The following is an 11,914-nucleotide window of genomic DNA, read 5'->3' on the forward strand; positions in this document are numbered from 1 at the left end:
CGAGACGCTGTGGACTCACACAGCAGTGAGAATGGGAATGAAAGAAGACAGGAGAAGGTGTTCTCCACAGCTGGCACCTTCTCGTTGTCCATGAGGCCGTGCGTCAGCCCCAGTGCCTGAGGTAAGGCTGGCTGCTCCATCAGCCTCTCCTCTTTACCGAGGACCAGCAGACTGGGACATGACCCTCCAGTCTGGGGCACACAGCAGCCTCCCAGTACATACAACGCTCTTGCCTTGACCAGTTACCTGAAGAAAATTCTCAGCGGCTCATTCTGCTTATTTCTTTCTCTCTCTGTCCCTTGCTGTAAATGTGATGTTCCCTGGTAGATAGTTAGAGTCATCTTCTTTCTGACTCCTTAGTTTCACAGTTTAAACAGTTTAACATTAAACACCCCCTCCCTCCCAAACCCAAAATCAGCTGGCTGACAGCACAACAAAGAAGAAGCTGTATTGTCCCATAATGGATGAACCACAGAAAAGGGGCCAGACAGAAAAATAAAATAATAACTGCACGGAATCAGACCATGTGGTTGTTTTTAGTTACCACATAGAGGGACCTAAACAATTTCAATAGGGGGTTAGCTTCACCCCACACTGGGAAATTATATAGCTCCAATGGGAGGTTATTAGACTAATGGCTTGCCTTTGTGGTAAACACTGATGGCAGCTGATGCTATACTTGACTGTACTGCATTTGTGGGGTCGGACAGGACTAGTCTGGACCCTGGGAGTTTTTGGCATTACATATCAGTTAGGAGCTCAGTGTCAGTCGTCCTTCTGTCATTCTGTCATTAAAGCCCTATTATTTGTGCCCTGCAGCTCACAATACAAAAAAAGCAGATGATGATGACGTATTTTTCAGTAATGTGGTCTTCATCTTTCCTGAGCCAGTATGAGAGTTCCACAGCTGAGGAAGCAACTGTGCGCCTGAAATTTGCAAACAAACTGGGCACCATGTAACACTGTTATCCACTCCAGATAAATCGTCTACCAATGGAACATGACAGTGAGTTTTGAACACTTTTGTGCAAAAGGTGCACCATGTCCCCCCATACAAACAAACCATGGTTGTCACACAGAGCCAGGGTGGCAAGCTCTGTCAGTGTGAGAAGGCTCTTGTATCCAAACCTTTGTTCCAGGTAATCCTTCATGACTGAAGTTATCTTTATCATGTGGGTCAACTAACTAATAGTAATCAGTTCTTTGCAAAGATCAAAGCTTTGCAATGACAGGGACCCAAAGAACTTGTGTGCCTCTGGTTTAAGAGAACAAAATTCCCCTAAACCCATATGTGTGTGCAATGTACTGTATTTCATTCCACGCCGGACAGGTTGTAGGATACAGCTGTTCGAACAGATCAACTAACTTAATAAGCATCCTGCATATAATACTATACTAATACCAAGTATAGTATTAATAATACTATTAAAACAAAGGTGCTGTTGCGGGCAACAGGAGAACAGTGTCACAGACAAGTCAATTCGTCAGAATGCCTGAGGAATGATCTAGCAGCCTGAGGAAATTCACAGCAGACAGCAGATATAGTATTACATTAGCAGGTGGCGTCCATGCCAGCCACAGGTGGTTAGGGGGTATTCTGTAAATACCCGTCTGTGTGCATCTCTCCCTTTCCCTTGTCTCTTCTGGGGATTCATTAAGCCTGCAGTTGGGGGTAAACAGTTATTAAAGAGCCTGTTTACACAAGAATCAACATTTTACTCACAGGGCACCCATTCATAAAAACAACATGACTGAAAACAAAAGTGTCTCAGGGTGATAATGAAGTAATAATAACAGACTCAAGGTGGCCCAAAAACTTCCCCTTTTCAGTTCTCACAACTATATCACCTCTGCTCTTGCCAAAAGCAAGTATCCCAACTCCCTCAGACAATAAAAACAAAACTCTGTTCTCTCTTCCCCTCAAAAGCACCATGACAACAGTCTCCATTTTCACATCCATCACAGACTGTGAGGTGGCTTTGTAAGGGCCTATACAAATGTGAGTTCTCTGTGGTAGGGCAAACAAAGCAAACTGTACACTCCCTTGTCAATCATGCTACACTGGAGGAGCACCTCTGCACATCATCTTGATCATAAAAGCCATTTAGTCTTTAAAAATAAATAACCTGCATGAAATTGGAGCAAGGCAGGATACACCCTGCATGGGATAGCAGTTCATCACAGCACATACATTCACTGTGCTTATAAAAACACGGACCTCCTCTCACAGAAATAACACGGTTGCTTTCAGCAGGAATAAATGCCATCACATAACAGTACAGGTCTCTAGGAGTCTGCACATCAGAAAAGTGTGGGGGCAGGCCTTACTGTGATGACTGGAGAAAACATGGGTAAATATTCCCACGAAGTCAGTACCTTCTGACAGACAGATGGACTTTGTGATATTGTGAAAGATGTCCTCTCTCTTTCTATTCTCTGATACACTGTTGCAGATAAATCGGTGGCGTTCTTTGGCAGCAATGATACAGCTTCATTGCTCCCTTCTGAAAAGAGGCACGTATTCATGAACACAGCCCAGAGTAGCCTGCAGTTCACACACATATGTCCTCACCTCAGCCTCTCCCACTCAAACAACACACTCAATCTCAGCCAAACACACCATCACAGTCCCACGCATGTCTCCGTTTTATTTAGTCAACAAAATGCGATTCCACAAGCCCGAGTATGTCACTTCCGGAAATCTAAATAAGCTTTTATGTTTAATTATGATTATGACGAAGCTGCCGTTTATTTTTTGAGCCCTCCTAAAACTAGTGCTGTTGTGGGGAGCAATGCTGCTGCAGGAGTCAGGGCTGTCCACACGTCTGCTGGCCACAGAGACATGCTCTCTCCTCTGTGTGCTCCCTGTCTCTCCTCCTGCTGCACACCATAGGCTGCCAGCTCTAAAATCCCTGACCTCATGCCTTCAGCAAGCCATGCTTATTTCTAACACAGCTACCAGATTGACTAGGGTCACCTTTTGGAAAAAAACAAGATCTTGACGTCAGTGCTGGTGAAATGAGATATATTCCTATACATTTTTAAACATGTTGAAATGCATCTTTATCTATGCATATATAGAAAGAGAAACAGTAGCAAACATCATTTCAACGCATCATGAAAACAACTGGATATTAAACAGAGCACATGCCAAAGCTGTTTTCCCACCAAAGTTAGTAAGCTCAGTGTGATGTTCCTTTTTCCTCACAACACAGTGAACACCAGAGACCCGGATAAAGGTGGTAGACTCCTTATAGGAGCGTGCATTTTCAAATGCTTTTTAACTACACTACGGTCCAAATTACAATATGCTCATATGCATAAACATCAACTTCTCTCACTCACACAATACACTCAAAATCAGCCAAACACAATCCTACCCGTCCTGGAGTTTTATTTGTTCATCAAAATGGAATTCCACATATTAAGTGGTTAATTATGGTTAATTTACATACTTAACCATAAATCAACATAAGCTTTTGTCTCAATGATTATGATGATGTGTGCCCACAGAGGTGTGTGCATGTATTTTGTCATCCGCTGTGTACTTTACACTGTAGAGCAGCAAGCGGATCTCATGATCAGTGCCAGTGCCAATCAGACTGCATCTACTGACAGTCAGAAAGAGAGGGATTGCCTTAAAAAAAGGATTACAGGCTAAATCATCCACAGAACAGAAAGACTGTCACCTTTCAGCCAATCATGCAATCTCATTTCCTCTATAAGCCAATCACAATGGCTCAGCCTTCCCATAAACCAATCAGAAAACACTGGCCTATTCACTAAAGGGAATTACAGAGCCTTGGTCTTTAATGTGTTCTAAAAAACCTTACCTTATTTACTTGGATTGGTTTGGTCTCTCAGCAAATAACAATAGGCAGTGTGTGTTCGAGGGAGTATTTTTGGGAGGTCGACCTTTGACACAAAAAACTATGATGCAATAAAAGTGATTATCACAACTTCAGCTGCTTTTGTGCTCGCAAACTTTATAAGAACGGGATGAGGCACAGTGAGACAGATATGTAGGCTCCCACAGCCCGCCACACACACCGCATGGGCCCAGCACAGCCACCTGATCCCTGCCCTTTCCCTAAAGTACCCTCTCATCTCTCGCACAGAAACACTGGATACACACACCTCCGGCCACAAAATTCAGCCTGAGAACCTGGACCCCCCTCCTCAAACTCATAACTTTAACAAATCAACTTAAAGCCTGCTCCTGGAAAGCCACCTTATCTTAATTTTAATTATTCAAAGAACTGTAAGCTTCATGACCATATTACTTTCAATTAAAACCTCCCTTCATGCAGTACTGCCCTGGAATAAAACACCATCCTTCTTTTGTGACATACTGAAATCAATTTGGCCCTTGAACAAAAGGCTGCAACAAAAAAAAGTGCCCTAAACTCACTGTTGAGCTTGTACGGTCTGAGAACAAGACAGCAGAATGTGTTGTGTACTGTAGGTAGCAGTGTGTCACACAGCAGTAACACTCACTGGGCTCCAAACCTTACCATCCCCTTAGCTGCAAAACAAGTTGAAAAATCACAATGCGTGAATAAAAGGCATATACTTTTATTCATGCATTGTGGCCTCACATACAGTCTATCTTGAATTAAAAGCACAGCTGTTAAGGTGCTTTAGGACTGGGGCTCCTCGGATCTGAGGTGGGAGAGCACTGCTTTCCACAAACAACTGGAGAATCCTTGGACATCAAAGTCGGACACTGCTGCGTCAGCACGACACCCAGAGAGCTGAGAGGTGGCAGGGAGACAGGAAAAGAAAAAGAGGAAGAAGGGGACAGCAGAGCATGAAGAAAGAGTGTGGAGAACAAAGGAGAAACCCTTTTTTCCCTGAAAACAGGAACACAGCAGGATTGCACAACAACGTGGCCTTCAAGCCCCTCGTTAAAACTACCCCACACACAAAGCTGCGCCATAGTGCAAGAGCCATAGAAAGGGGCAATAAATCATCTCGAATCCTGAATTTTCAATATTTTTTTTTAATTAAAAAAAACATCAGGAGAATTTCCCAGTAGTCATTTTCCTACTTCAAGGACTGTGGAATGCGTTATAAGAAAACGTGCCAGCTTTTGTGGCGATAAATAAGATTGGTCAAAGTGGGAAAACTCATGCCACGACCAAGCAGGAAAATAAAACAGAACCACAAGATGGCCGCACATATTTTGCAACAATAATCATCTGTTGGTAACTGGAAAGACTAGAGTGTGGAATAAGCGCGTGGCGCTCAGCTCAGGGCTCTGTGAACACCCACACTGTAAGGAGCTGCTGCCCTGCCCACAGAGGCTGGAGGACCGCGGGAATGCTGGGTAGAACAGGTGAGGCAAACACAGGGCAAAGGTCTCAGGCTCACATGGCAACCTCAGCAGGAGAAAACAAAAGACAACGAAACCCTTTTAATTACAAGGACCTGCCAGGGAGGCACTGAGAGCGAAAGTGAGCAAAGTGGGGTGGAAAGAGCGACAGTACAAAGACAGAGAAGGAGAAGGGTAATGTCAGAAAGCGAGATGGATACTAAAGAGAGAGAATAGGAAGGCAGAGAGAGAGAGAGGAGGAGAGGGACAGAAGGTCAGAAAGTGAGACGGATGCCGAGATAATTAAAACCTGCTGCATCCCATGAGCTAAACCACCAACACCACAAGCAACCTGGCTGACTCCTTAATGCACTCACTACTGGAGGTAAAGCGCAGGAGGCTGGTGAAAGACACTGGAGAGCTCCTGGGAGACTCGGCCAGTAAAAGCATTCACTCCCGAGCGCAGGCTGAGCGCTCAATGATCCAGACGTCGTGAACTTGCGCCTGGGTTGCGTCACAAACCAACTATGAATGGGATTTCCCATGGGGCAGTGCACAATTAGCTCAGCGCTGCAGGCCGCAGACTGAGGATACGTCAGCCTGGGCTCTCTCATCTCTTCCACTCACCGCCAAGGCCTCCCATATGTCACTGCAGAGATTGCAAAAAGAGTCAAAAGATAACAGGTTTGATGGTATGGAGGAACCCAACAGCACGTCCCCATTCTCCCCATGTGGGTAAAAATGCCATTTTCGGATAGAGTGATTCTGACAGGTTAAGCATCCCTCTGCATCTCGGTGGACACACACTCGTTTTGTTGTGTACAAAACGGAGTTAGTTGGGACATCAGAGCTCAGAGCAGTGGAAATCGGAGAATGGTGCCACACTTCCTCAAACCTTCACCATGGAGAATTTTCCTACAATGTCATTTTACCTGGCATGACCAGAAATCTCCAATGTCCAGATAGGAAATATTCCATGGAATTTCCATTAATAGACTCATGCAGTCCCACACCCCTTATGATCTAGAAACAAACTGATAAAGCATCTTTACATGAAATATGACAGTTGTCAGATTCACCCACAGCACTCAGGGCTGAGGAGAAATGGCTTTTCCTGGGGCTGTGTCTGTAAGGCCGGGAGAAAAGGGCGCAGCTTCAAGAAGCTGATGAGCTGGTGCTTGCGCTAAACCACACCAGGACACATGCGGCAAGCCCCTGTGACATTCAAATGAGCGAGTCTGAAGAATCTCGGTGCCATGAGTTGCAGATCCTGTCCAACTGCGTTTTCGCCCTCGCCCGCCCCCGAAGCACTAAAAGGAGGAGAGGCACCAGCATCAGCTCGATCGCTTCCTGTTGACAGCGATGACGCCGCAGGGCAAATAATTTCTTCCACAGCCCAGCTCAGCCTCGCCCATCGAAGGGTTAACAAAATAAGAACCAATTAAGGAAAAGCAAAGGAAATTCTTCTGCACTGTGAAAGCAATGCCTCACAAGCGCAGGCATCCATAAGCAGCACTCTGTCCTTGCTACTGTGCTGAAATGGGGTGAATGCAGCTAACAGTCCAGGTGCCCACACAGCAGAGCCAGCACACTGTAAATGACACGTGGGGTGGGTGAGTGCAGTGCTGTGGACCGTGTCCTGGACGCTATCCACACGCTTACCCACATGCATGTGAACACAGACTCAAGTTAGGGAAAGGACGCCACCTCCAGAGAAATAGCCACAGCTCGCCTGCAGCATTTCCGGTCTCGAGTGAAAGAACTCTTTGTGACGAATGCCTGTGATTCAGAGCTGGTAAAAGATAATTTCTCTTGCTTTCACACGCAAAAGAGCCACCCAGCAAACAATTCCTCTCAAGAGAGAGACGTTTACACCCAAGACTTGAGATTAGACTGGGAGCAGGATCAGCGTAGATCCTAACTCGCTCTATTGTCACCTCTCTTGTAACGTTTCTTTCATTCTTCTCTCTCGTGTCCAGCTCTCTTGGAAGAAGCAAGAGAATCCAGTGCCGAAATGCTCCCAGAAGAGACAGCTGCTGTGCACCATGGTACAAACAGGATTGCCATTTGAGACAAGACAGGCTGAGACGCTGGTGAAAGCTGGGTTCAACACCGAAATCCACATGACAGCACAACGCAATACCCCCTCAGGACAGCGAAAGGAGTAAGGTCTTGAAACAGCTGGCAAGAGCTCATCGCAGAAAGACACACGACATTACGATAAGACTGTGCTAAATTCTCACTGTGCAAGCCTGGGAGTCAGACAGCTCATGCTGTACTAATTATATTTGTGACAGGCTCTGGGTTGTTAGCATGCATGAGGTATCATGCAAATGATCTGGGAAAATCCTTCCACAAAAAAAGAGAAGCAGTAAAGTTTCACTTTATGAACATACAATTCATTCTGTCAAAATAATACAAGAATTTGTATTTCCAACCAATAAGGTTTGCTTTATAGGAAACATTATTTGCAAATCAGTGACTGTCTTTAAACTGCACAACAGACAACACCGAACACATTGAAACTCCTTACCTCAAAGGCTACAGCTCTGTCAGCTTTATAACCTTAAAACTGGGAGCAGTTTAAAACCTGGGTGAAGCACTAGTGGTGAAAGAGTCTTGCTGAGTAAATAATGAGCTCGGTTCATCAGGGGATCATCAGACCCTCAGTGAGTCTGCACACCCCAGCCCTCATGTCACTTCGGACAGGACAGATGGTGCAAAAAAAGGAGTTTGGATACCACAGCAGGAAGAGGAGAGGCAGAACTGTAGCTGTTAAGCCCTGAAACAAAGCTTGGGTTTCATTCCCCTCGAGAGCTTTTTCTTTTTGTCAGCCTTGAAGGAATATGGCAATTAACTCTCTCTCCAATTCTCACATGCACATTTCTGTCTTAAAAGTTCTTTGCTAAACAGTAAAATTTATGTTTAAAAGAAGCCCCAGAGGGAGCTGGGAACAGAGGCGGATGTGAAAACACAAAGCATCAAAACGACACCTGGAGAAATGTTCACCAACATCCCAGCCCCTCAGAAGCCTGAATGGAAAAACACTCCGGCAGACGCCTAGTCAGAGGCGCCCTGGTGTGTCCTTACTGGTGCTGCCTCTTTAATGGCCTGATGGCGGCCTCCCGACAAAGCGTTGGAATTGCTTTACCACACTGCTGCATAATCTGCAAACCTGTCTCCTCTCCAAAGGTTTCACTGCACAGGGTGAGCGAGGGGACACCAGCACGTCCGCGGGAGACACACTGCACAGAGGAAGCCCGTTCCTCCTGCCGTGCAGCCACACACGCCTTCGCAGAGCAACAACCACAGCAGTCTCCCCAACACCACTGATGTAAGAAGGGCAGAGAGCCAGGCATACAGATATTTGCAGAGGCTGGCAGACAAGATCAGACACATGGACAGACACAAAGAGGAACGTATCCAGTAAGGATAGTTTGGATGGTCTAACTTGGCTGCAAAACTCTTCACTCACACGATAACACTCGAGCCTGAAATGATTTCTCAGTCCGTCGGTCCCGAATGTTTGTCCTGTCAGATATACCAATGGTAAGCCGGCTGAGGAGGGATTAGAAATGAGAATGCACAGATCATTTTGCTTCGTAAAACAACCCAACACAGGATGCTTGCAGAGCAGGTCGGACACACAGACCTAAAAGCACAAATGTTTAAACTCGAAAGCATGAAACTATATTAATCACTTCTGAGGACGTTTTAGATTCATGAGGTCATGAACGCACAAAGAGCAACAGTAAATCCTGAGTATGGAGCCCTGCACATCATTATATACCAGAAGAGAGGCGTCAATGACTCCTGGGAGGATAAAACCAAGGCTAACAAACCTTATATCCTCTTTTTCCCCACAGTGCTAATTTAAAAAAGACAGGGGCGCTGTTCGTACCTTTAAATGAACGCCATCTTTATAACAATATGAAAAAGAGGTGGGCAAACCAGACTGACAAATGAGACCAGTCTGGAACTGCAAAACACACTACGGCTTCCAGCCTTAGGCTTTTCAACAGCAGAAGCTCTCCAGTGCTTTTCTTTCACACCCCGCCAGTCCCATGCGCGCCACAGGCTTCTGTTGCTATGACGACGGGCCCTACCTTTCTTGAACTCCTCCAGCATGGCGTCCAGCTTGGTGTCGTGGAAGACGAAGTGGACCGGGTGGTTGTAGAACTTGGTGATGGTCTTCAGCGTGGTGCAGTCATCTGGGTCCACGAAGGCCAGGTCCTTGACGTACAGGATGTCCACGATGTTGGAGCGCTCGTCCTCGAACACGGGGATGCGGGTGTAGCCGCTCTCCATGATCTCGGACATGGTGTTGAAGTCCAGCACGGCGTCGCTGTGGATCATGAAGCAGTTGCTCAGGGGGGTCATGACGTCCTCCACGGTCTTGGTCCGCAGCTCCAGCGCCCCCTGGATCATGTTGAGCTCCTCTTTCACCAGGTCGTTGTAGGGCTCCGTCACCTTGAGCATCCCCACCAGCTTCTCCCGGTTGTAGACGGTGCCGATCTCCTGGCCCAGCACGCAGTCCAGCAGCTTGCTGATGGGGTAGGACATGGGCAAGGTGAGCAGCATGAAGAACTTGGTCAGCACGATGGTGTTGGCCCCCACAGCCAGGCCGTGGCGAGAGCACAGCGCCTGCGGCATGATCTCCCCGAAGATGACGATGCCGATGGTGGAGGCCACCACCGCGGCCAGGCCAGATCCAATCAGGTCGTCCAGCAGGATGGTCAAGGTCGTGTTGACGAGCACGTTGCCCAGCAGGAGCGAGCACAGCAGGTAGTTGCCCTTCCTGCGGATGGGCTCGATCTTGCGGGCGTACTTCTTCTCCTTTTCCGTACCGCAGCTCTGCACGATGCGGAGCTCCATGGGATCTAAAGCCATGAGCCCCAGGTTCAGTCCGCTGAACATGCCGGACAGTAACAGCAGCAGGGCGATCAATATGATCTGCAGCCAGAGCGGGAGCAGCGACGACTTCTCCTCCACCACCTTCAGCTTGCCATCGTTCTCCCCGAACAGGTCCCACTCGCCTTCCGGGCTGCGCTTCACGCACAAGCTGTACTCCTTGGACTCTTCGCTCTTGCGGAGCGTCTTGATGGCTAATTTGAGCACCCCGGAGGTGCCCTGGCTGCTGACGTTCATGAAATTATTGATCGCGATGTCTTTGGTGAAATCGGCGCAAGTCCTGTTAAACGAGTGGCCAAAAGCATTGTTTTCGCCCTCTCCCACTCCGTCTCCGTGTTCCGTAAACCTGATCTGTGACCAGGTGCCCGAGTTTAGCTGCAGCCCGTAAAACCTGAGCTGGACCTCACTGCCCTCTGTTACCTGGATGATTCCCTCGTTGGTGGTCGTGGCCGACTTGTTGCTCCACACCAGCCGCATGCCCAAGATCTGGCTGTTACTGACCTCTGGCGCTGCTGCCTCCATTTGTCCGGCTGTTGAGCTCCATAGAAAAACGATCAAAGTTAGAATATACCCCTGCCCACTCCAGTCTGTCGCCATGTTTGTTTCACTCTCTGCAAGCTGGGAGCTGACGTCACCTACTCATTTCTTAAAACCCGCCTCTTCATTATCCTAACCCCGCCTTCTGTACCGCCCACATATGACGTTAGGGCCGCCTTCTGAATCATCACTTTCTTTTTAAGGAAGAGCAGTGTACTTAAGATGGAAGGAAATATTTTGATTTAATTGGAGTCGTTATTGTGCATAATATATCCTGAAAGCAGTTCATTTAACTATGCTTTAAGACTGTTTTAACTGACATAGATGCACATACCGACTGCATAACTGACGTATATGTGATATTTAGCAATTCAACTTTTCAAGTGTTCCAGTAAGAGTATTTAAGTCTTTTATTTAATAATAAGAAATTTAGGAAATTATACTATTTTTTTCACTGTAATTATAAAATACAAAAATACCGTTTACTACTGCAGACGGAATAAGTATGCACTCCATATATAGTTTATATACTAGCTACAGAACATCGAATCTTAATGAGGTTCACCATTTTGACAGTAATGTTAAAATAATATCCTCATAAAAATAAAAAAGGCGTTTTAACTTTTTATTTTTTTTTTCAGTGATTATATCCGATTGAACCGCAGTGCTACTGAATTTGCTGGTAAACATTACATCATCATAGTCCGGGTGGCCCCTGATTGGGTGATAATGACATCACGCAGCCTCAGCCTCCACAGTTTTAAAGAATGAAATCCAGCAAGGCTAAATTAAGGGTGCTGTGGGGGTGGGGGTACCGGAAGAATGACTGGTAATCCAAACATTTTTACTACAAATGAGGATGAAATCATGCGTTTATTTACTTTATTACAATAATTATTATGAATACCGTTCATCTCTCGATAGCTAAAAAATTAAAACGTTACTCTTTAATTCATTGTTTTAAAAAACGTTGTGATGAAATGAACTGTAAATTGAAAAAAGTGCTTTTTTATTGAACAGCTCAGAATAATTCTCAGTACACAGAATTATTCCCGACACAATTATTGGAGCACCTATCATGACTTTATCAAATAAATTAGGAGAACCTCTTAACAAATCCAACCTGCTGTACATGCGAATGTGGAAGTTGTG

General features: G+C 46.1%; 1 protein-coding gene across 3 annotated transcripts in view; it reads right to left on the minus strand.

Annotated features, from left to right (window-relative positions):
• The window catches only part of LOC148839146 (metal transporter CNNM4-like), a 29,766-nt gene extending 18,942 nt beyond the window's left edge, over positions 1-10,824 (minus strand). For all 3 annotated transcript variants that reach the window (XM_088937192.1, XM_088937183.1, XM_088937200.1), the window contains exon 1: positions 9,421-10,824. In XM_088937192.1, coding sequence (XP_088793318.1) covers positions 9,421-10,822 — 1,402 coding nt within the window. In that variant the 5' untranslated portion in view covers positions 10,823-10,824. The remainder of the gene's footprint in view (positions 1-9,420) is intronic.
• Between the last annotated feature and the right edge of the window lie 1,090 nt (positions 10,825-11,914).

The sequence above is a fragment of the Atractosteus spatula genome, chromosome 2, assembly GCF_055471065.1.
Source record: "Atractosteus spatula isolate fAtrSpa1 chromosome 2, fAtrSpa1.hap1, whole genome shotgun sequence".
Taxonomy (NCBI): domain Eukaryota; kingdom Metazoa; phylum Chordata; class Actinopteri; order Semionotiformes; family Lepisosteidae; genus Atractosteus; species Atractosteus spatula.